Below are 26,609 nucleotides of genomic sequence, written 5' to 3'. Positions count from 1 at the left end.
AGAGATTGCTTAAGAAAAAATGCATTTGCTTTTTTAGTTAAAGTTAAGGGCAAATGTTGATTGAATCACAGAAACAGATTTAAGTTTTGATGATAGTGCTTAGCAGCCAACAAAAGTGTTCTCATTTCAAGTGGAAAAATCAACAGAGCCAGGGTTAACCTAGATCAAAATCAAATTAATGTAACATCTAAATTGCACTTTCTGTTTAAATAGAAATTCATAGGCATGACAAAGCAAATATGTTATATCATATTATCACTGTTTTTATTTATTTTAAAATCAATTACTACCACTGAAGAAATTTCTGCTATTTTGCCTCCCAGTTCTTCTCTGCATCTGATTGTATGAAGGTGTTGGTACCCTTCAGATTAGTTTGTTTCTTGGTGTAGGTCTAATAGTTAAACCGAACAATCCATTTCCCTGTATTAGTTTAGCTCTTTGAAAAATTTGTTATTTCCACTTCAAAAACTTTAATGACTAAATTATAGTTTTTAAATAATTATTTTTACATGACAAAAGTAATGTAAGTTTGTTCTGTTTTTTATTTGACTCTAATATTAATGACAAACCAATGACTAATGAACAATGTGACTAAATATTTTTGCTAAAGTAGTCTGATTAAGACTAAGGGAGATTTAACAAAGTCTTGTAGTGCTTCAGAGCTCTTGTTATTATCCGTAGAACTGCGACATTCAGAATCAACTAATGTGGCATAACTACCTTTGGCAGTGGTTTAATGGGTGTTATTGCACCAATGCTCATTTTTATGCATTTGTCTTAATGCCTTTGTAATTTTTGCAGTTTCAAGATAGTTTCAAGATTCAGATAATGCAAAATATGCAAATGACCCATTAGATGAGATTGGTAACAGTTTGCAGCCTTCACGATTGCAGCCTTTTTTAATGCCTGAAGCAACCAGGTGTTAACCTCAATCAAGCCCATTAAGAAGGCAACTAATATTGCTGTTTGGAGGATACATCTTTGGTAACACGGCAGTGATGGTATAAAGTGTTCTGAAATACAGTAGAACCTGTGATACAGTAATTATAAATTGAAATAATTCTCAACATTTGTAACTTTTAAAGATGTCATAATATACCAATTTAATTAGCTTACTCCTTTATTGATTGTAAGTACATTACAGTAGCAGTTTTGAAGCTATAATCCATTTTGTAGCATAATCCTGTGTTAAAATTTCCCAAAGATCAAAGCAATGGTAATAGAGATCTTGTGCTAGATGTCCATGTTGTGGATTTCTCATGCAGATCATCCCTTGGCTAATGGCTAAACTAAACTGAAATGTTGTGCCCAAATGAATCTATGGATGCATGCACCTGCACATGATACACTGAAGGGATGTAGATATTATGAACTGGACTGTTCAGAAGCCTACAGGATATCTGGTTTTACCTGCAGTGCCTGTATGATCCCACTACGCCTGTTTTACCTGTAGAGTTTGTGTGATCCCACTGGATCTGTCGATTTTTCCAGCAGTATCTTTGTGATCCTGCTGAAACTATGGATTTACCTGCAGTGTTTGTTTGAGCCCGTCATAGTCTGGATGACGAAACACTCCCCATCATTCAAGCAGTATGCCAGGTCTTTGTCTTTGCAGGGTTTGAAGTGTTCAGAATGCAAGGATGGAGAGGTAGGAGCCACTGTGGGTCACAGACAGCAGAGGGAGAGGTAAAGAGGGACATAAAGGGAGACAAGGAGGTACATTATTCACAGGTAAGACACTACCACAACTGCGGTGGATAAAACCATTCTGTGCAGGTTAACCTACAGAAACCAGTCTAATCATACAATTTAACCCACCACAGAAACAAATAATATCACAAGATAATATTGTGACAAAGAGCTGAGGAACATCTAGTTTAGTAGCTTTATGAATGTTACACACTACAGTGCCAACCACTTGTATCAATGACATCCACCCTGTAAGATTTTCTTTGAACATTATCGGGAATAGTTTGTGTATTATATAATAATTATTCATATATTAGCAAACAAAACTGTGCTTATTGTTTACACAGCTTTTAGCAAAACAAAGTATTTTGGTACTGAACAGTAAAACAGTCTTACATCATTTATTTGGGGGGAATAAAAGTTTGTAATTTACAAGCCACAATGTGATTCTGCATCTGAAATTAATGGTAGCACAGTTCACAGACTGAAATGTATAGGAAAGAATGCAGCTGCTGCTAACTGAAACTTCAAAACATAAATGAGCTATTTCACTAAAGCCATTTTGCAATTTTGCAGCAAACTCAAACCCGCAGCTACTATCTATACTGCCAACTCTACCACCTACTATCATTTTCACATTCCATTGTCAGCTGCAACTTTCAGTGAAACCAACACCATTAACCCACTTCTGTCACCTCCAACTTCTACTGCCCTGCCTACCTTCCACTGAAACCTCCATCAACTCCACTCTTCATTTTAAACTCCACTTTCCACTGTAACTTCCACCCTTTACCATCAACCCCACCTGAACATTGTCACTTCCACCATCAACCACCACCTCCACCATCAACCACCACCATCACCTCCACTGTCATGATTGGTCCCTTTATGGTCCCTTTTCACAATTTCATTATTTTTTGAACAGTGTTGTTTGAAGCCATGCTCACATAAACAAGGCCATGATACAAAAGGCCATGATGCATTTAGACAGTTTAAGAGAATATGTGTTTGACTGCTTAATGCATGTAATCTCTAAAAGATATGGGCCAAAATATTACAATTCCCAGATGCACAGATACATATACTGTATATTCTGCTATATATTTACAAGCATTGCATTTGTGAATATTTATATTTTGGCTCTGGAGTCATTGCTGAGATTTTGGTTAATCTCACTGAGCTCAAAACTTTTGCAAAGCCTGCAAAAGTGAATTTGTGAGTTTCTGTCACTATAAACTAAATTGCACATGCCGGTGTCCATAGGCCTTTTTCATTGAAGCCGTTAAATCCAGTAAACAGAATCACAGTCTCATTACAAGAAAGCAGACATCAAGCTGCAGCTGGGGGACATGGGCAATGGGGACTGCCTTTGTTTATCTGCTTGTAGAATTGAAGATGCACGTTCTGAGAGAGAGAGTTGCATGTTTCACCAAACCTCACATATACATACCAAGCTCAGAATCAACCAAAATAACCTCACCAAATTGTGTTTGGAAATAAAAAATATGATATTTAAGCTTTATTTTTTTTAAAGTCACTTGCTGAATTGCAAATCAGTATTTATGACTGTAAATTAGTATTTATGTGAATTATAATAAAATATACATGTTAAGCCCTATGTAACACACATTTCTGAACAGTAAATCAGTATTTATGTGGCGATACATTAATCATCCAACTCAAGCCCTCCCAGACTGGGACCATAATTAATTCATAGCAGCTCCATCTGTGCTTTCAGTTTGCATTAAGTGATTAAGAATAGGATTTATTTACAATTAATCAAATCACATTAATGTCTCCAGTGAAAGCATTTTTCTTTATAATTATATGGGACACTAAAACAAAAATCTATTCTAATTCTACATTAAATTATCAATTTAATATTACAGTTACCACAATGTTTAACTTTATAAGCCCCAATGATAATTGGATGCACCCATATAACACTTTTTAGCAAAGATTTTCATAGAAAGAAATCTAATTTTTCATTAAATAAATCACAATGAGTTTGGCATCAAGCTTGTGACATAACTTCCACTTTTGGTAATTTCCACTTATATTTCAAAATCAATTCAATATCTGAAGAAGAAGCAGATGAGCACAATGATAAAAGGTTCTTTCTGGTACAAAATGTATTTGTCTGCTCCTTCTCCACGTAACATGAATGCCAGGTTTATGGTAACTCTGATGTCATAGCAGTTTTTTGCTCATTGCTAGCAACACAATTTTGTGAAATGTATTTTGGTTTAAAAAAGCTGCATGTTATACAGATAAATATTGGACCTAAGACACTAAACAATGGCAGTCACTGTACAGTGTTAAGGGTCTTTACCATGAATAATACCTGTATCAGCCAATTATTTTGAGACCCTTATACCAAAAAGTCATATTGCATGGCCTGGAAGGCAGAATGGTCTCCTCCTGTAAAAGGGGAGTCTCTTTTCCTGGAATGCTACAAGCAGTGCCCAAGTGACAAAGGACAGTGACAATCATCCTTTGGTGTCATAGATCCATAGTTATATGCAGAACTTGTAATCTCTTTTGACCTCAATCAGACAGTCACTGTACAATGCTACGGTCCTAATGTCTTATGGTCCCCCTCGCTGGTGGAATGACCTCCCTGTGACGGTCTGAACAGCAGAGAATCTGACTACCTTCAAACGCAGACTAAAGACTCATCTCTTCAGGCTGCACCTCTCCCCACCCCTCCCTAGCCTATAGTTTAGCTCAATGTACCTAGTTAGGCTAAACGATCACGTTAGTTTTTATTTGGCAGGATTGTTTTTGTCTGATTCTGATTAGGCAAACGTGATTTCAGTGCAAGTTTGTACTTGGCAGGATTGTTTGTTTGTTTGTTTGCTGAACAGGTTACTCTACAGGGTTGGAGTCCTGATCTGTGGTCACTTCTGGCACTACGATCTTTACTTAACTCTAGTATGTTTCTTCTGCACCTCTGCACCTTGAACTAATGCACTTGTTGTACGTCGCTCTGGATAAGAGCGTCTGCTAAATGCCTGTAATGTAATGTAATGTAATGTAATGTGGATGACAGAGTTGCATGACAGATAGGTTGATAAGTGATCACCACCCCCATCTTGAGGAGCAGCTACCAGGAAGTTGGCAGAGCCCGTGAGACTAAGAAGTGCTACATAAATGTGGTGGGACCTGGTAAACAAACAAAATGTCACCCAGGTGGGGGCTGCACAAATTTCAGTCAGGTGAACCCCACTGAATGTCATCCAGGAGACTGACACTCACCAAGTACTCTACAACCCGCATAGGAACACTGAATCCCTTGTGTGCATACCATAAGAGATAGCATTGAATAGCCAGTTACACAAGTGTTTGGATATCGGAAGCCATAGTTTCTTATCCTCATGGCACATAAACAGTTTCCTTGTTCACTGCAGTTATTGCATCCTCCACACATATATTCATAATTTACTGACAGTACAGAGCAGACCAGGCACTGCATCGCCTCATGTCTGGGAAGGTAGACAGAATGCCCCCAGTTTAGTGGCTTGATTAATGTGCTGGACTGAGGGGACTAGGTAAAAATGTAGGGATTGGTTGTAGAGAGACACTGGAGCTACAGTTGAGACAAAATTTTTTACATACACCTAGGCTAATATTCAAACTCAGTTTTTCACAACTCTGCACATTTCATGTTACCATACATTACTTTCGGAAATTCAATTAGAGCATCTACTTTGTTCACATCAGAGGTCATTTTAAAACAATCAATTAGAGATCAGCTTTAATTCACTATATCAGAATTTCAGTGGGTCAACAGTTTACATACACCAAGTTGACTGTCTCTTTAAACAGTCTGGAAGAATCCAGAAATTGATGTAATGACTTTTAGAAGCTTCTGATTGCCTAATTGGGAATTAATTGGCACCCGTGGCTGTATTTAAGGGCCTACCTTTAGAGCCACTGCCTTTTTTCCCTTGATACCATGGGAAAATCCAAGCAACTCAGCCAAGTTGTGGACCTCCACAAGTCCGGTTCCTCCTTAGGAGCAATTTCCAAATAACCAAAGTTACTACAAGCATCTGTAAATACAATTGTATGCAAATATAAAAATCCTGGGACCACACAGACACTGCATTGTTCAGGAAGGGGGCACAAATTAACTACCAAGGCTGAGTGAACTTTGATCTGAAAGGTTCAACTGAACCAAAAGATCACAACACAGGAGCTGGTAAAGGAGTTGGAAGCATCAGATACCAAAGTGTCTACATCCACCATTAACCTCTTAGCGCAAAGCCGGTAGTGGTCGGCACGCCGGCGTGCCGAGATTACTAAACTCAAACATTCGGTGCTACTGCAAGCAAAGTGTAAGTTAAAAACAGAAACGCGTTGTTTTAGATTCATTAGTAGACGATACACGACTATGGCGAAAACGGAGTTTCGCAGCCCCACCATTGTCGCTCTGGTCGTTCATTTAACACGCACCCCCTCCCTGCAGTCTCATCTAAAAAATACCCCCCCACCCTTGACATAATGGACAATATTGTCTATCTTGGCATTCATAAAAATATTCTTTCACCACTAAAAAATCATATTCCGTCATAGCAACAAGATAAACCCGACAATAGCCCTAAGATATGCCTATACAGCAGTGAAAACGCTGCTCACTGAATAACGAAGTAAATGAGAAAAAGTTTTTTTAAGTGATATCATGTCATTCTACAGTCAATAGCTGTGCGTAATACCACACCTGTTGTTTACGGCGTCGTCGCCCTTTTTAGTACAGTCTGGCTTGATTGACAATTTGTTTATTCAGTAGGTGAGAGTATAAGCTTTCTAACGATGTATAACATGTCTAATTCTGCTTTTGTAATAGGCCAGCATAACAGAAAATATTCTTAGCATCGCATTCGCTTACGCATTCACTCTCTTAGCATAAAAATACGCTGCACCTAACGAAACGTGGTCAACGATATTTCGTAATTTCTTGGAAAATACTATTATTATTGAGGACTTCTGGACATAGCCAAGCCATATGTTTGCTGATAGACCTAGCTGACATCGTTTTTTGGAGCAAAACAGAAGCGAATAGAACAGTATCATTGATACTGTCTCTGTCTCCATCTACTGAACATAGATGAGATTTCATCATTGCTATGTACGTATTACTGCTCAAAATATTTCGGTTATATACGTTATTTTTGAAATTGAGTATCTTTAAATAGGTTAGTGGTGTTATATAATGTGGATATTTCACACTGTAATGTAAGCGTTAGATGGCAGTGTAATAGTTTTTGTGAAGCATGCAACAGTAATGACGTGAGAACATTGCCAAAACGTGGTGGACGGTTGAAAATAGTTTTCATGTTGTCTCATCCCCATACAAGAAAACATATGAGAGTACAGGGTATAGAAATACACACAAGAGTTAATTATTACACATTTATGTACTGTACCGCATTGTGTGACAATATTTTTGCATTATTTTTTAATCTGATAGCAATGTTTAATCTTAAACTTTCATAAGGGGCTCATTTATATGCTTTATAATGGACAAAAAACATTTTATTCAATTTTGGAGAGATTTTGGATGTGTTTCTGGACCCCTAGATATTTTAGACCACTGTAATAACTGAAAGCTTGTAATTCCGACTTGAAAATTATGCAAGTGATTTTCTTGAGTCAAAAAAGTTGATTTGTAGTGAAATACGTGAATATGTTGTGATTTACAGCAATGCATAATTTAGACATTTTGGATAGATTTGGAAACGCTGGGTACACTGCTTAGTTTTTGCTTCATACATCTATAGTAGTTCTACATATCCACTGTTACGACCCTTCTAGGGGTTAAGGGTGCAATATTTAAAATGATGTTTGGCACCAGGAGATGTAACTGAACATATAAGCCCTCTTGTGAGAACAATGAGAGACACACAAGGCGGACTACGGTGAAAGGGGTTTTACTGTGGTGGTGGTAGGGTTATTTACAAGTATTTACACACATTTTCAAACATAAAACACGCCAAGACACAACCGAGGCCAGTAAAAAAAAAAGTGGTGCCGAAAATAACAAACACAATACCCTAACTACGAATTTGTAATCTAACTAACCAAATAACAATACAGAAAACAAAACCTGTCTAACTAACCTAACTACGACCGGCAGTCATAGATACAGGGGGCGACACCACCACTAAACTAATGTGCTTAGACAAGAGACTGTAAAAAATATGGACAAAGCTACTGTGACGCCACCCATTGACTCTCTGTGGGTCTCTAAAACACGTTTTGAAGCTCAACGGCGGGCGCGGCCATGTTGTCGATTTGGAGCCAAAACCAGAGTTAAGCGGTTCTGTGATTTTTACAATGTGATTGAGTCCGGTGCGGAAAAGCCCATCAACCTGAACGAACGATTGCAGAAAGAACTTGAGGCTAGCTGACTGTCTGCCGTTATGTTTTAAAATATATTATTTTTAATTTTAGTTTAATTTCTATCCGTGACTGTACCGTGTCATGTAATCACGTTATATGTATGACATTAATAATACAATTATGTTCAATTATTTTCAATCTATGTTTCTCAGCAAAACGAATATGCTTAGCTAGCATATCAGCTTGCCAGTGAGCTAGGTAGGCTATCCGTGGTTAGCTCACGCATTAGCAATATGAACCACAGGGGAAGAACATCGACTACACTGATGGTCAATCAATCAGAAATGTGTAGGCTACTGGTGATTTATAGGCTAATTTTCATATAACTGTCTGGTAGACCTGCTGTTAACCGAGCAAGTTATTGTCGTAGGTTTTCGCCACAGTCAGTTAATGAGCCAGTAACTGCTACTACTCCATCGCCGTTTGTGGTGTTCACTTGCTGGGTGACGCTAGCTGACCGTTAGCAAGTCACTTTTTATCGAAATGAACATTGTCAGCGGTGATTAACAAATCTACCAAGTATTTTAATAACTGATCTGCAGGCGTGTAAATATGTGTAAAAAACGCACTTTGTACAGCAAGTTTTCCACCTGGTGCATGAAGACAAAAATAATGTACATTGAATTTCTAATTATTATTAGACTTTTTTTTTTTTTCTTGTAGATCATCAAAACCAATGGAGAAAAGCCAGTATACGCAAGGAGCCCCCAGGACCGATTCTGAGAACCACTGTCTTAAATGCTCTTTTGCTAAAAACATGTTCCTTTCTAAATGCCAGTCTTACAAAGATGGTTAATTTCGTTAAATTCTGTGTGTGATTTCATCGTGTGTTGTATGTTATCCAGCAAATAAACCTAAGACTCTTAATTCGCTTCGTGAAACTGAAAATTTTGCAGTGTTTATCCCAAAATCGCGATTATAGTAGCTTTGTCAGATGCGTGAAGCATGGCCCAGGTAGACATTTACGGAATGTACACGACTGACAAGCTGTCAAACACGTTTGAAAAATTGAATTAGGGTTAGGGTTAGCTAGCTAGTCAAATGGCTTGGTAGCCGAAGTTGCAAACTGTTTTAGCATAGGCTACTGGACTACCAAATATAGCAAGCTGATTAACCTGCCAACTAATTATTTGGTTAAGTAGGCTAAAGGAAATAGCAAAAATGACTCGGCTACCGAAAAACTTCAGAGGAGGATTATGGTCGTCTAGTGCAGCTGTAAACAGCAGACGCCATAATGAAATCACTACGAAATGGGATGCCTGCATTTTCGCACAGGTGGACCGTAGTCGGAGCCGCAATGTCAAGGCCAAGAGGCGCCACCTCCCACCCAGTGACCATAGACTGTAGCCCCTACTGTAGCTTAGTCCACTGCAGTAATCAGGAAGTGTACCTCATTGGTCCACAACAAATATTATAACAGTGCCCAAATGACACAATAAATCATGAAATCGACCCATGGACAGTCATAAGACGAATAAAATACACATATTGTGACTATTTGTTCTCATGAGAAAAAATTATTGACTTTGTATTTTGACCGCATTTGTACCGTAGACTTACCAGATATGAAAACACCTATACTGAAGCCAACCGTAGTGGCGCTAGTGAGCAACCAGGAACAACAAGACCAGGAAATGAGCTTCAAAAACAATGTCTGGTTTTGGCTGCTTGGCTTAGACAGAGACCTTACCCTACGTGTCAACATGTGTATAGGGGCCCCCGGAACTTACCTAACACTGGTCTCTGAAGTGAAACCAGGGAGGACGAAAATTTAGACAACACACAACTCTCTCAAATAACACACAAAATTTAGCATTTGCCCAAACACACAGCACAAATGAGGAAACGGAAGATTCTCGCAGGAACAAAATGGGGATATTTTAAATTGAGAGCTGAGGCGTGATTGGAGAAGACATGATTGCAGGAGGGAGCTGATTTGGCGGGGCGGGGGGGATGAGTGGGGAGAATTTAGATGATTGACAGCGTGGATGACCAATGGGAACAACGAAGGGCGGCACACGGACTCCTGCGGAAATGACAGCAACCGAGAGAGAGTAGAACGAAAGAGGGGAGAAAAACGCACGCCCGCATCTCACACACGAATGTAACATCCACCCTTAGATTTTATGAACTTGTGGTCAAGAAGTTTTTGATCTTTTGGAGGAGTGTTTTCTGGTCGGATGAAGCAAAAATTGAACTGTTTGGCCATAATGATTAGGACCATGTATGGAGGGGAAAGGGTGAGGCTTTTAATTAGAAGAACACCATCCAAACTGTGAAGCATGGGGGTGGCAGCATCATTTTGTGGGGATGTTTTGCTGGAAAAGGGTCTGGTGCACTTCAGAAAATAGATGGCATCATCAGGAAGGAGGATTCTCTAGAAATACTGAAGCAACACCTCAAGACATCAGCTATAAAGTTTAAACTTGGTCGCAACTGGGTCTTCCAGCAGGACAAATGATCCCAAGCATATCGCCAAAGTTGTAATAAAATGGCTTAAAGACAACAAAGTGAAAGTATTGGAGTGGCCATCACAAAGCCCTGACCTGAATCCCATATAAAATTTGTGGACTGAACTGAAAAGGCCGAGCAAGGAGGCCCACAAACCTGACTGAGTTACACCTGTCACCTGTCAGGAGGAATGGGCAAATATTCCAGCAAAGTATTGTGAGAAGCTTGTGGAAGGCTACCCCAAGCATTTGATTCAAGTTAAGCAATTAAAAGGCAATGCCACCAAATACTAACAAAGTGTATGTAAACTTTTGACCCACTGAAAATCTGATATAGTACATAAAAGATTAAATAAATCTGTCTCTTAGCTATTATTTTGAAATGACCTCTTATGGAAATAAAGTAGATCCCTAATTGACTTTACATAGGAAATGTATGGTAACATGAAATGTGTGGAGTTGTGAAAAATTGAGTTTGAATGTCTTTAGCCTAGGTGTACATAAACTTTTGGCCTCAACAGTATTTTCTTTCAGGACTCACTGAGAAGGCATGCAATTTCTTTGCATTTTTCATAGAACAAACTGTATAATCGAGAGAAAAGCTGCCTTCATTAAGAGCTATTTCAAAGGAACATTATCCAAGGACTCAAATTGAGCCCCACTGAGGGTGCTGAGACTCTGGGGCATTGTGCATGCTGGGGCACATGGAATTTTGAGAGGCCATAAATAGCAGTCCCCTTTCAGGAACTGCGCAATAAGGCTAGCTACCAAGCGATTATCCACATTGACATGTTCTGCTACGAAATTGAGCCAATATTTCTGTAGATATGACTGTTTGAATATCGTGTTTTTACAAAACACAGTTTTGAGAGAACTGGCTTTAAAGATTTTGTTGTGAATTTTTCCCTTTCTCACCATAATATACACCCTCAAACCAGTAGCAATTGTATGAAATTGTTATATTTCTGTAGTCCCTAAACCATGGGATTTTGCTTGCTTGCTATGATTTTGAATGTTTCATTATGAAAAGACATATCTCAGGTTTAAAATCGTATCCCTTTTCATTACTCCACTTCCCTAATTATTTTGCATGACTCTCTCATCATCATAACTATCCTACAATACCTTGCAGAAGACTGCTAGGGTGAAAATGACTGTCTGCAGTCTCTTTTGTCTGCCCCCAAACTAATTTGCATCTGAATCTTGGAGGGCTAATGGGAGACTGGTGGAATGTCCCAATACCCTCCCACTGCCTATCATGTCACTGTTTAACAGCAGTGAAATTACTGAAGTTGGTAACTGAATGGAGCAAACTCAGCACGACTCACCAAAACATAAGTGTCTTTACTAGTTTGAGACCAAAGCAGTTTTTATTTTCCTGTCCAGCACCAGTGCCATTTAAATAGTAAATGACCTTGGGCCAATGTGGGCAGGCTGGTGTTCAAATGAGGCGCAGTCAAGGCAATTGTTGTTGTATTGCTTTTTTATGCAGCTGAAAGTGCTTGAATTATGACCAACAAAAACCTGGTCTTATGTGATACTGCATTGTTATTTTAACCCCTTCTATATTGCCCCCTTTTTTAAACACAAGCCCGAAAATGTTATACCCAAAATAAAATGTTTACTATTCTGGAACCCTTTGACTACAGGCATAATCCTGGTCTCTTTTGAAACATGACCCTTGGGATTTTTTTCCCAAGAGTTTCTAGAACTCCAAAAGTTTTTGAAAGAAAGTAAATGAAGCTAAAACACAGTGGTTCACCTAAAAGATTATTTTTTTTAATGGATACAGATGCTTGTGGGTGTGCCTGGTGGGTTTAGAAACAACAGAGCTACAGCCACGACGAATCTTGGTTCAACTCCAAGGACAGTAACCACCAAAAATTAGCATTCTGCATAGCATTCTGAGCTATATAGGTGAGTTTCCGAAAAGGCAATTTGGAGACTCCAAAAGGACACCTGGTTACCAAATGGTATTGTGGATGTTTAGAGATGTAAAATACTATAATTTGTATAATATATGCTAGTAGAATTTAGCTGAAATTAGCTCACTTTCCCCCTGCATGTAACTCCCCCCTCTCCATCTACCTCTCCTTACTCTTCCCTTCCCTTCCCATCTCTGGCATTAGTGGGTTTGGAACACTGTAGAAAATACCTACATTGGCTAACTAGTTTACAATCCATTGATTGAGGTCCATTGATTTAAGTTTTCATAAAATATAAACAATCAACATATCAAAAACGTCCTACAAGTTTGTATGCTACATTTATTGTGTATATAGTGCGTGATTCAGGGCTGTTTATGTTTAAGATGCAGATAATGCTTTTTTATGCTCATGTTCGGGACATAAGGAATAAGACCATTTCATTTCAGATGCTGGTGGAGTTCATTCAGTGTGTTTACACACATTCCATGTAACAAAATAATATGGATCATTTTTTGGGATGTAACACATAACCTGTAGTTCAGCCTATATTTAAGCAATTGATTAGGTAGCTATATTGTCTATCCTCCATAAAAAATCAAATGACAAAAAACTCCCAGTCATTTCCTTTATTTAACCTAAATTCTGATCATACATGCTGTCAGCTGTCCGGTTGACTTGGCACTAGTAAACATTAGCTGTGCAGCTGTTACACACGCTACACATTAATATCGCAGACGGTGGCTCCCCTCACATTGCAGTTTTTTGCAAACCAATGAACGAGCAGCCAATCAGCATCATGCTTGAAAAAAAATTGAGAAGCTAACAAGATACAAGACGGGGTGAACCTTAATTGCTCATGGCATGGTATATAATGTGGTTTAAGAGGGTAAATAATCATTCTAAACATGAAAGCATCTAATTAAGAAAAAAATACCAGCCTGTTAAAATTTTTGGATTGCAGTTGTGGTTGGAATGAAAACCAGCATACACAGGGGGGCCCTAGGACTAAGTTTCGGTACTACTGCCCAAACTTGGAGTCATATGGACCCCCAAGAATGGGGGGGAGAATCAAAATTGCAGATGGGACCCCTCAGACACTATAGTCAGCGTTCAAGGGTCTTACACCTGCTCTGAGTGAAGTGTTGCTGGGAGAAATGCACAATACCTGGCCCTGCTCCATCAGGTGGTGTCTTCTTTTCCTCCCAGGCCCTTAGAGGCACTCTTCATCTGTAGCCTTGCTCAAGGCTGTGCAAGAGGGTGCTGAGGAGACTACTGTGGCTCAGAGTGGCTGCTAAGCCTGCTGGGGCCTCCTGTACCACTGCCCCCAGTCAGATTGTTGGCTCTGAGAAGCTGGAAGGCCTCTTTGTTGCACATTTTTTAGAGGGATGAGGGAACAAGCATTGACGACCTGCCATCATACAATACAAGTGCTTAGCAGAATCCAAGGTGTCCTGTGAGCCAGAACCAAGCACATGGCCTGGCTTCAATTGGAGGCCTATGTGACTGAGACAGCTACACCTGGCAATGATTAAACAAATGCCCATGCCTTATACATTCCAAAAAGGCTCTTGCAGCTGGCATTATACTGCTGTTTTGGATGAGAGCTAAAATGTTGTGCTTTTCCGGTTGTTTACCTTTTCTAGAGTCTAGCACTGATGGAGTCTGCTAAACCCAGACTGGTCGATTTCACCCGAGAGGGAATTACGATGTACTATGACAGAGAGGATATCTGAGTCATTCAGTTGCTGACTGAAGTTCCCTAGAGTGGCAGGGCATTAGGGGGAGGATGCTGGCCTGGTATTGCTCTGGTAAGGCAAAAGCCCAAAGGCATAAAACTGTTACAACAAGACCTTGTGTCCTGCATAGCCAGCAGCATGGCCGCGTCAGGACCCAGGCCTAGATCGAGGGCACTAAAGTGGTTGGCGGGCATGTAACAAATTCATAGCTAGGGTCACAACTATGGTTATGTTTATGATGATAAATGGAGCAATGTGGCAGAAGCAAAAGATTAACTTGGGGGGGGGTCATTCTGATGCTCTGAGCGTGAGTGGCTTACTCTTTCAGTTCTTTTCTCCTGGGGTAAATCAAGGCACAGTCACATCTTCGGTTCTTGACATCCTGCATGTGATGCGCAAAACCCAAGCAGGAAGGGAACTCTCATTGATCATCATCAGCTACCATGCAGACCTCACAGCCACTGCACAGAGAGCCATTATGAATCATAAAACAAATTAGCTAATGTGGGTTACACAATAGCAGCTGTATCAAAATGAAGCAGAGTAGCTCTTTATATTTATATATATGATATCAATCACAAACAATACAAAATAGATTCTCAGTATTGGGTTACACATAAAGAGAAGCAGTCAGGGAACAAGACGCATGTTTAGCCACCTGAGATGACGCTGTGTGTGAACTACACACGACACTAGGGAGACTCTAATTATCCACAGAACCACTAATGTGGGCTGCACTTAACTAACTAACAATGTGAGGACACCTCACGGTTCTGGAGTTTATCCATCCTGAGATATGTAGACTGTATGAGGCTGGGGTACAACAAGCTTGTTGCTAGGATGCCAGTCTGCTAGCTTGACTGCCAGAGACTGGTTTGCGTGACTTGGTGGGGTCCCTCTAACTTATGCTGTTACAGGCCAGAGGAGAAGCTGAGGCCAAGTCTAGAGGTGAAGTTGACATGCAGAAGGACAAGGTACCAGAAAAAAAAGCCCTCGGCTGGAAAAGCTGATGTGGGTTCAACACCAGTTCCGTCGGCAAAATAGAAAAGGAAAGGAAGGGAAGGAAAAGACCAGAAGGCACCTCCACTCAGTGAATGATGGATTAGTTGCAATAGCCTTACAAACTTACACAAAGTTCCGACCTGTCAAGTCAAAAGCTTGATGCGAGAAAGGTAAGAGACTGGGGCTAACTTGCCCCACTCATTTATAGAAGAGGAAGCCTCACAGTCATGGAGTGTGGCTTTTCTGGTGTAATGGTCTTGAAATGATTGGTTGACACAGACACATTCACAGCAAGGACTGGTAAAGACTACAGTTATCACCTGTGAGTGAAAGTAGTCATATTGCTTCATGACATTAGCCCCTGCTTGACATCACGATCAGACTAATTATTAGAATAATGCCACTCAGAGGGCCATCACACAAAAATTTGCTTTACTCTTTAAGTACAGCTCACATTAAAGTGATACTGTATCTGCAAAACACAGTCCTGGAAGCAAGGATTCCTCTTCCATTGCTGAAAAATCAGCAGTTCATCACTGAGAGGCGATGTACTCAAATATATCGATGGAGACAACACAAATGAGACACTTTAGTATCAGGCTATATTTTCATTAACCTTTCAACCCAATCAAAATCACTTCTCTTCTAATAAAACCCTCTGCGTATCCCCAGCACACAGTGGAAGTTTATGCAGTTCCATTACACATACAGTACTGTACTGCTAGCTAATAATAGGGGTCATACATTTTATGACAGCGACAAGGCACAAACACACAAAAATTTGTAGAGGCATTTTGACTAAATAGTTTTCTTAACAGTTGGGTGATGAAAAACACGTCACTAACTGTGCGCCGCTTGTGATTTTTTCCCAGGAATGCCACCACAGACACCAAGTTTTTTAATCATTACATTACATTACACAACTTTTTACATAGCATTTTTACATTGTATCCATTTATACAGCTGGATATATACTGAAGCAATGCAGGTTAAGTACCTTGCTCAAGGGTACAACAGCAGTGTCCTTACCCGGGAATCGAACCTGCGACCTTTCGGTTACAAGCCCAGTTCCTTACCCACTGTGCTACACTCCGTCCTAATCATGAATTATGATAATAATAATAGTATAAATTAATATAAAAATAGGCTCAATCACCATTGTGTTACCCAATGCAGTGATAGATAGTGACTTAAAAGACATTTATTTTAATGAAAATCTTCGAGATTATTATTTTAACTACTGAAACTACAAACAATTTTGGGCCATAAAAGGAAAGGAATGAGTTTTTATTTTTATTTTACCATTGCTTCTCTACTGTAATTGAACCCCCTTTGACCAGTCCCGCCCCCTTTTTCTTTCATCCTAACAGCTGTGAAGGCATGCCCAGGCAATGCATTCATCAGGCAGCCACCACCACACACTTGACCTTTGTGTAGTGCATGTGCAAAAGTGCGGGCGTTGCTCAGTGCTCACACAGCGACAGCGTCATCATGGATAAACCTCCCAAATCTCAGCCTGAGGAAGAACCACCATGGCCATACTTAAGCAAATACACGACACTGACTAGCTCCACCGACAAAACCTACGTTTTTACTTGTGAGCTATGCAACCCGAGAGTAAATACACTCTCTGCTGCAAAGACGTCAAACACAAATCTAAGAACACAGAAAAAAGGTGAGTGTATTAACATTGACTTTGCTAGCCAATTTAGCACAGTTCAGATAAGTTAGCCACATTGTAATGTTACATACAGGCAAGTGATTTAATTCAGTTAACGTTAGCCTAATTAAATAAAGTCTGTAGCGTTAATTCGTCTGACAACAAATATGTTCTATCAAAAACGAACATGTCGCTAACCAGCTAATGTCAGGATTGCTGACATAAAGCAAACAGTAGCTATCGTTAGCTGACCTAGTCATACTATTCTCATAATGTGTTTTGCCGCCCATACAATATGGCGCAATGCATGGGACCAGTCTTTCATGATAATCACCTACTATTTGATTACAATCACCTGTGTTTGCTGACCAAGGTGTCTGCAATCAATCCAATACTATGAATAGCTTAGCCAGAATCATTCAAATGAAGGTCTGGCTAGGGTGAGGTTGGCTTGCGGTTCTTTTGCCACCTAAGGTCAATATTGTAACAGCATACAATTTTATTTAAAGTTGATCTAGTGATATAGAGGGTAATTCTATGGACCATTATAAATGTCATGCTATTCTATATTAGAAGTTACCTGGCTAACTGAGTAATCCTGCTTGGTGCAATACCCCCACCTGGACTCTAGTTTCTGGAAGGCAGGTGTCTGACTGATGGGCATTGTATACAAAACCAAAGCTGACATTCCTTGCACTTTCCCATGAATAGTGGGGTATTTTATTTTTTTGGTTTATGTATGACCTGTGAACAAGTGGGCACTTTTTGCAATAAATTCAACTGAGTGGCATTTTTTGCTGGCATGTGACTTTTTTGTATTATATTGTTATAATTTCGTATCACATGTACATTGTCAATTTGATCTTTTTTTTTTTACGAAGTAGTTTGAACTACTTTTTCTGAGTAGCTTTAGGTAACCAAACTAGATTTCTCCTTAGGGTAGCTGTAGTTCAACTTCTTCCAGTGTGAAATAGTTGGTAGCTTGCAAAGCTATGCTTTCAAAGTAGCTTCCCCAACACTGTATATAACGGGATTGAGTAAATAAAGTCTCTTTTCCTGGTAGAGATGCAGAGAGGACAGTAACATAAGCATGTTCTGAATCCAAAAACAGGTTGTTCTGTCCATTGAGGGCCCTCATTTAAATGATAAAGTAGTCCTACATTGTTAATAAGGATTTATATTTATGTGGTGGTTTTCGAATTAGCAGCACTGTTCAGCAGAACTGTCACTCTCCTTTCCCTCTGCCTCCATAATATAATTATTACAGCTCCTTCTCATTGCTGAATTATTTTTATATAAAATCTTAACAGTGCTGCTCTCCAGGGTTCCTGTCAATTACACTCTCTTCACTGAAAATTTATGTTTGCAGAACTGAAGAAAAATATTATTCTGGGGTAATGAGCAATTCAGAAACATTTCAATCTATTGTTGTGAATAAACATTCTGATCACACGTGTGCACACACACACACACACAAATGCAAAGCATGAGCTTTATCAATTTGAACAATGTCTTTATTTCCATAATAGGTTTTTTCTCGCTCGGAAACTGGCAGGCATTTTGCGTCAACAGAAACATTTCCAACTAACAGCAGGTGAAATTAAACAGCACTTCCTACCATTGCTTATAAATCCAGTGCAGTGAACCAGATGAACAAAGACATGTACATGTTTAATTGAGTAGACTCAATTAAAGGAGCTAGAAATAACAGTTTTATCTCTATTCAGTACTCTCTTCATTTGTAACTGCTGCTGAACATTAGTAACTATGTTTTCATATTAAATTAGTCTTTAGTATGAATCCAAAACTGAAGTGAGACATGCATGCAATGTGATGTAAGCCTCAACATACCTGGTATCTGGCCATCTAAGTCTTGTTTAACGAGTGATTCATAAAATGATATTTCCCTGTAGATCAGACATGGGCAAACTACGGCCCGCGGGCCACGTACGGCCCGTTAGGCTTTTTAATCCGGCCCGCCGAACTTGTCCAAATTATAGTAAAAACCTTCTTTTTTCCCCTTTCCCTGCAATGCCCACCTTTCCCCAATAGATGGCGCACTCGAAACACATTGACCGTTGTTGGAGTGGCGCGTATTTCTCTTTATTTCACTTTAATTTTCACTTCGTTTCACGTCACCATTAAGCCCTTCTGTAAAAATGAGCGGACCAAAGAGAAGGAAAGTGGACAGCGAATGCCGAGTGTTTAATAAGGAGTGGACAACAAAATACTTCTTCACTGAAGTCCGATCAAAGGCTGTATGTCTGATATGCCAAGAAGCTGTTGCGGTTTTCAAAGAGTACAATATCAGCCGTCACTTTGCCACGAAACATGCAAACTATGCTAGCAAGCAGTCAACACAAGAACGGGCGGCTACTGCTCAGAGGTTGGCAGCTAATTTACAGAATCAACAGAACTTTTTTCACCGACAAACTGCAATTCAAGAGTCAAGTACCAAGGCAAGTTATTTGCTGGCATTCAAATTAGCAAAGGCTAGCAAGCCTTTCTCCGAAGGCGAGTTTTTGAAAGAGTGCATGGTAGAGACAGCAGGTCTCTTGTGTCCGGAGAGCAAAGCCAAGTTTGAAAAAATTAGTTTAGCACGCAGGACAGTGACTCGTCGCGTGGAACTGATTGACGAAGATATAGTCAGCGAGTTAAACAAAAAGGCGGAGTCCTTTAAGTTATATTCACTAGCACTGGATGAAAGTAACGACATAAAAGACACTGCTCAGCTCCTAATTTTTATCCGAGGGATTAACGACAGTTTTGAGATAACGGAAGAGCTTTTGAGCATGGAATCACTGAAAGGGAAAACGCGAGGAGAGGACTTATATGAACAGGTGTCTGCTGTCATCGAGAGAATGAAGCTACCTTGGAGTAAACTTGCCAATGTCACCACGGATGGATCGCCAAATTTAACTGGAAAAAACATCGGGCTGCTGAAAAGAATCCAGGATAAAGTGAAAGAAGAAAACCCTGACCAGAATGTTATTTTACTTCACTGCATCATTCATCAGGAGTCTCTGTGTAAGTCTGTATTGCAGTGTAAGACTGTGTAAGTCTGTATTGTATTAATCACGTCGTGGATCCAGTTGTAAAACTTGTTAACTTCATACGAGCAAAGGGACTTAATCATCGTCAGTTCATTACGTTTCTGGAAGAAACTAATGCGGATCACCAGGACCTACTTTACCACTCTCGCGTTCGCTGGTTAAGTTTGGGGAAAGTGTTTCAACGAGTCTGGGAGCTCAAAGACGAGATTCGCTCATTTTTTAATTTAATGGGGAAATCCGAAGAATTTCCCGAGCTGAGCGACACAAACTGGCTTTGTGACTTTGCGTTTGCTGTGGACATATTTTCACACATGAATGAGCTGAACGTGAAGCTACAGGGTAAAGATCAGTTTGCGCACGACATGTACACAAATGTGAGAGCCTTCAAATCCAAGCTGGTTTTATTCTCCAGGCAAATGTCAAACAAATCTTTCGCACATTTCCCCACACTAGCCGTGCAGAAAGAGGCCGCCCGAAATGCGAAGAAATACTGCAAATCGCTGGACGATCTGCACAGAGAATTTTGCCGTCGGTTCTGTGATTTTGAAAAAATTGACAAGTCACTTCAACTGGTGTCCTGTCCCCTGTCACAAGACCCCGAATTAGCACCGCAGGAGCTGCAATTAGAACTGATCGATCTTCAGTCTGACTCCGTCTCAAAGGAGAAGTTCAAGTCTCTTAAACTGAATGACTTTTACGCTTCACTTAACGAGACCGCGTTTCCAAACCTCCGGAGGACGGCGCAGAAGATGCTGGTGTTGTTTGGCTCGACTTACGTGTGTGAACAGACGTTTAGCCTCATGAAAATCAACAAAGCCCATCACAGATCCAAGTTAACTGACCAACACCTCAGATCTGTCCTGAGAATTGCCACAACAAAACTAACTCCAGACTTTGATGCACTGGCAAAAAAGGGAGACCAACAACACTGTTCCCACTGAAATGGTGAGTTTTTCTTCTGTGTTTTGAAAAAATGCATTTGGAAAGTTTGGAAGTGCGTCTTTTAATTAAGAGCAATGCGTATTTACGCACAGCACCGGTACAGTAGCTCAATTAACACGCCGCACATCGCTCTTAATTTAAATTTTCAGCTACAGGTAGGATATTTAATACAGCCCATGTCTGTGTGCTTGGCAACAATACACGTGTACTGTTTGCGCATGAAGGCGAGGTCTTCCGTAGCGAGTTTGTAGAGCGCGCGGTCAAGACAATCCATTTATGATTTTGCGGAGTTTAACACAAGTAGATATTATTGAGCTTGAGTATTTCGTTGTGTAATAATATGTTTTGAATGTTGAAAGTGATTCCATTTTTCAATAAATGTTGATTTCTTTAACTTTGCACCTTAAATTGAAACTTATTAAAAACAGACGCAATCTTGATAAATCACAGTGCGTGTGTTATTTGAATCTATTTACATTTCCTCATCCCAGTATCTGCGAAATAGTATGTAAATGTCATATCTTGCATATTCCTTGAGACAAATTTATTAATTGATAAGGGCTATTTTTCACATTTGAAAGACAGTTAATAAATTGGGTTGTAGTGTTCTTACTGTGCTATGAGGTTTGCACACACTACATTTAATGCTTTAGTATATCCGGCCCAAACACTCCCTCCAAATGCACCTGGCCCGGCCCCTCTGTCAAATTTGAAAACCCATTGTGGCCCGCGAGTCAAAAAGTTTGCCCACCCCTGCTGTAGATGCAGCAAAGCCTTAATGGCACCAATTTTGACCATTCTTATTAATCTAGCGAGGGGCTTTAAATGAAAATTCATCCATTAATTTTCTTAAACCACTTACTCTTGGTCAGAGTTGGGTGGGTGGGGGGTTGGGGAGTTGGGCAAGAGGCAGAAATGCATCCTGGGCAGGTCACCATCGCATGGCCCACACAAAATTCACACATCCATACTATTCCTACAGAAACTTTAGAGTCTACAATTAGCCTACGGCATGTACTGGACTGCGGAAGGAAACCAGAGTACCCAGAATAAAATTATGAATGACACCAGTGATTCTGCACTGCTAAGGAACATAATTAAAACCAATATTTTAGTGGGATTTTGTTTTGTTCTAGAAATATCAGGCAAATTACATGTTCTATGGCATCAATACAAAGTTTTTGAGGACTGAACATCTCAAAGAAACTCAGTTCATCTGGAGTTTTGCTGTTGTGTTTTTCCTTCAATTTTATCCATAAAAAGTTTGTTTTCTTGAGGCAAAATATGGAACAAATCAGATGATCAAGAGTTTAAAATGGTGCCTTTAAGTGTGGCTTGTGCCTAGTGGATATGTTGCTGAATGGCAATACCGGAAGCCATGAAGGCTATTTCTGAAAGAAGTTGGCTTTAAGCAATAAAATAACTTTCTTCCTTTTTAGTGTAGCTGGAGTTTTTTTTCATTCCATTTTTTCCTCCTATACCGTTTTCCATTCCATGCACCTTGATAGTGAAGTAGGCTTGAAGTACCTTATCTTCCTGAAAGCCAGTGCTGCATAGAGAAATAAAAACCAATAGGTTCATCCTGCTCTGTGTAACCAAACATTTATGACGATCTTTTTCATATATTCTAATTACGATGACTGCATTGCCCCGTGGTGGCTAATAGCTATCTCTTCATATCAATGTTAAATACTTTATGATGCCCACAAAAGTGATATTGGGAGTTTCATCACATGCACTACACATAATATATTGATCAAATAATGTCTCAAAAGAGAAAGACTCAATAAGAGATAAATTGTAATATACAATTTACATTCAAACATCCTTCCTTTACCGGAATAAACAAACAAGATTCTATTTATTTTGTATGCCCCTGTTAGACCTGTAAGAGATGTTATAAGAGGCTATTCCCAGACTGTAATCACATCATCACAATGCTGTCAAGCTAAAACCAGCATTACAGTCATTTTATCGCATGATTGCAAAGCAATGATTGTAGATTTGTGAGCAGAACTAACCAGATATAAACACTTCTATTCAACAATACTCGCCGGGAGGGACTTACTGCAGATACACAAAGAACTCAAAGAAATGGAGAGTTGAGACCAGAGGGAATCTGTATCTACCTGGAGCAACCACTACACCATACTTCCAACCGAGGCATTTGTGCATCTTTCAGATTGGTGTGCATTATTCACTGGATGCAGTTCTTTTGTTCCCTATGGGGAGAAAATATTTTCACTGCCAGTTTCTGGGGGCAATAGTCATCAGGGTCCTTCAAGTCCAGGGGAAAAAACAAAGTCCAGTTATCCACCTCATGCATAACCATTTACCCTTATTAGAATCACTAAGTTTTTTTTTTTTTTTTTTCGTAGAACTTTCTGGTACAATCTGATTTCCTTTATTAATGCTACCTATCTAACAGGAATGTCTGCCTGGGCACATACATCAGACGTTCTGATCTGATTGGATGGAAAATTTATCTAACATCCTCACATGACAGGACTGGTGAAGATGACATGAACAAATAGCCAGAAAGAATAAATGCCTTTTTAAAATTATTTAGTATATTCTGTTATTGATGTCATTGCCATGTGAAGATTAAAGCAACAATGCAGAGACAATAGATGCAGCTTCACTGTTTTATTTTTTTTTTAACTTTGTTAATTGGGTTTTGCAAGAACATACAATTGTGTCATCAGAGCATTTATAAAAAGTAAAAAGGTATATATTCCCTTTGTAAAAAAGACATTATAAAAAAGTGACAATTGCCATATTGCCAAAAACCAAAACAGCTTATAAAGATTGAGAAAGCTGAAATAACACAACCATAAACAAACACAAATTTTAAAAAAGTCAGCTAATAGTAAACCGTGTCAGTAATAGACACTAATAGTCATTACAGCAGCATATCACCCATGCCACAACAAACACAATATTGATATCCCTCCAAACCGCAAAAGTTGCTTCAATCAGGAATGAGTGGGAAATTTATCCTCTTAACAAATTGGAAGAGTGGACCCCATATTTTCCCAAATTTATTGGAGGAGCCACTTAATGTTTGATTTTTTCAAATCTAATAAAATAAAGGATGTCTCTTATCCAGTGGGTATGAGAGGGAGATAGTGTTAATTTCCAATTGGTCACTATTAATCTTCTAGCCAGTAGGGTGGCAAAAACTAAGACATCTTTTTTGGATGTAGAGAGGGAAGGCAATGAGGGGAAGACCCCAAACAATGCACTGAGAGCATTTGGTTCTACTTTTTCCCCAGTTATCTCTGATAGGGTATTAAAAATCTCTGTCCAATAATTATGTAGGGATGTGAAAAGCCAGAACACATGAGGTTTGCAGTAGATTGCTGACACTTATTACAGACTGGTTATACACCGTCATAGATCTTAGACAACCGAGCCTTAGTGTAGTAGATACGGTGTACCACTTTACATTGAATAAGACCATGTCTTGCAGAAATAGAATATTTGTGTACACGTTTTAAAATCTCTGCCCAAAATTCCTCTGGTATTACCTCCCCCAGATAGATACCTCCCCCTCCTCCTAAAGGGTTGTAAGAGGGAAATTAAACTGGGACCCAGAAAAGGCTGACATTTGAACGAGCCAGCATGCTGGGACGCAGCGTGTACTTCAAAGGACCCGAGAGCCTTGTGGTAAAACAATAAGTCACTCGGACTTCCTCTGAATGGGCAGGCCATTTGGCTCTCTGGAATGTTACCACCTGGACACAACCAAGATAAGGGGAACTAGTCTCTTTGTCTGTGGTTGTGGGTGTGGGTGTTTTGGGGTCATAAAGGGTGAAATGACCGGCCACATGGTGGGGTAACTGCGCAGTGGGCCCCTCTGCCATTAGACTTTTTATTTCTTTTCTGGATCTGGACTTTAAATCATCTGTTTATCCTATTTACAAACCCCAGAAAACCGTACAAACCATGCACATGTTTTCATTGTATTATTGTATTATGCATTATGTAATAATAACATGGATTGCATGTACAATGGTTAAACAAAAGGGTATTTTCATGACAACTGCACCATAATATTACATCCACTTGGCATGTTTGGTATGTACATGTTCACAATAATTCAAGCCATTGAATGAAATATGTTTCATACCAAATAGAATTTGAAAAACCATAGTTTCAATAACTCAGGAAAAAACTAACACAATGGAATGTCCTCTCTGGTAATCATCTCCTTTTCCCCATTTCCCCACCAATTGTTTTAACAACTGCCTCCAAAAGGTGGGGGCCGGAATTCGAGATTTATGATTTTCGGCCAGGTTAATTTATGGTAATGCCTAGACCAAACGCGGGATTTGGCTTAAAAGGAAGGGAGACAAAGCAATCGAGGAAGATCGTAATCGACTTCCCACCGTGCACGTACTATGTGCGCTGTGTGTAGACAGACAAGGAAGATCGTAATCGACTTCCCTCAGTGCACATACTAGGCTATGTGTTCTGTGTAGAGATAGCCATGGAAGATCGCAATCGACTTCCCGCACTGCGCATACTCGATGTTCTGTGTGTAGCTAAACAGGCTGGTAAGAACTCTTTTCCTCTGTATTTATGTTTTTTAACCCTTATAATTGATTTGAATTTAAAGATAACAACCTACCTGCCTGTTCAATAAATTCTTATTTTTAACTTGCGTGGTCTTCATGACTCTAATCCATTTTATCTTCTTTTCAGCCAAAATTCCGTTTAAATACTCAGGGGGGCAATTATGACTAGGACCTACTGATCAGGGGTCTAGTACAGTAAACGTCTTTAGTGGGGTCTTCAAGTTAGATAGGTGACCACGATCTGCCCGCTAAGGGATTGGTGGGATCGGTTCTGGTGTTGTTTGGCATAAGAGAACCCATGGGCGTTGTACGCCGGTTCTCCCCAAATTCGCCTTAAGGAGCCCGATAGATTCTTCACCGCCCTGGGCTCATAACTGTCTATGCACTATCCATGTAAGCCAGGCATGGAAGGCATGTATTATGGTGGTCAGCCTCCTACCCTCTGGATTCTTCACCGAACTGAGATTTAACAATAATGCTAAACCCGGGAGCATATATTGAGGAATAATGGCACAAGATAGAGTCGAGTGTAACCACTCCCAAGTTCCACGTATAGTTAAACCCAAATTTTAAATTTTCATATAAAATGGAGTCAGATTTAATACGAGAGTAAAACATAGTAACTGTTACGCTTTCTTGCTGTGGTCATTGATATATTTGATGTGTTGTTCCGCGCATTTGTGAATATTCTGATGCTCCCATTGGAATATTGACAGTCCGGCGACAGATCGGATATATCTCTGATGACAGCATAGCCCCGTTTACGAACGGAGAGTAACCTGAATGCTACTGATCCGTTTCAGGCCAGTTTTAAGCGGGATATGAAGCAGCGCCTTCATATCTAACCCGTGGCAACGGAACCAGTGCATTCTTAATTATAATTGTGCCCTGTTCTTACGAACAGAGGAAAAATAACTAACATCTCGGTTTTGAATCACACCAGCCAAGGGAGAACACGCGATACCTTCCCCTCCAGCTACAAACCCTCATTGGTCTAGCTGTGAGGTGTTTACAGGGTCTTTATAGAGTTGAATAACTCTGGACGTAAAAAGATTCATTTGGTTGTAGATATATGAAACTCTTTCAGAGTTGGGATTAGTGTCAGGAAACCATCTAACATTGAATCATTATGTAGGTTGGGAAACATGGGGAACGTGTTATGGG

General features: G+C 39.7%; 1 protein-coding gene across 1 annotated transcript in view; it reads right to left on the bottom strand.

The window, feature by feature from the left end:
• LOC135247634 (pro-neuregulin-3, membrane-bound isoform-like) overlaps positions 1 to 26,609 on the bottom strand; it is a 292,814-nt gene that overhangs the window by 112,406 nt on the left and 153,799 nt on the right. Inside the window, exon 3 of the mRNA XM_064321340.1 lies at positions 1,529 to 1,658. Within this exon, the coding sequence (XP_064177410.1) occupies positions 1,529 to 1,658 (130 nt within the window). The remainder of the gene's footprint in view (positions 1 to 1,528; positions 1,659 to 26,609) is intronic.

This window comes from Anguilla rostrata, chromosome 2, assembly GCF_018555375.3.
Source record: "Anguilla rostrata isolate EN2019 chromosome 2, ASM1855537v3, whole genome shotgun sequence".
Lineage (NCBI taxonomy): Eukaryota > Metazoa > Chordata > Actinopteri > Anguilliformes > Anguillidae > Anguilla > Anguilla rostrata.
The sequence above is the reverse complement of the archived record's forward strand: the minus strand, read 5'-3'. Positions and strand labels throughout refer to the sequence as shown.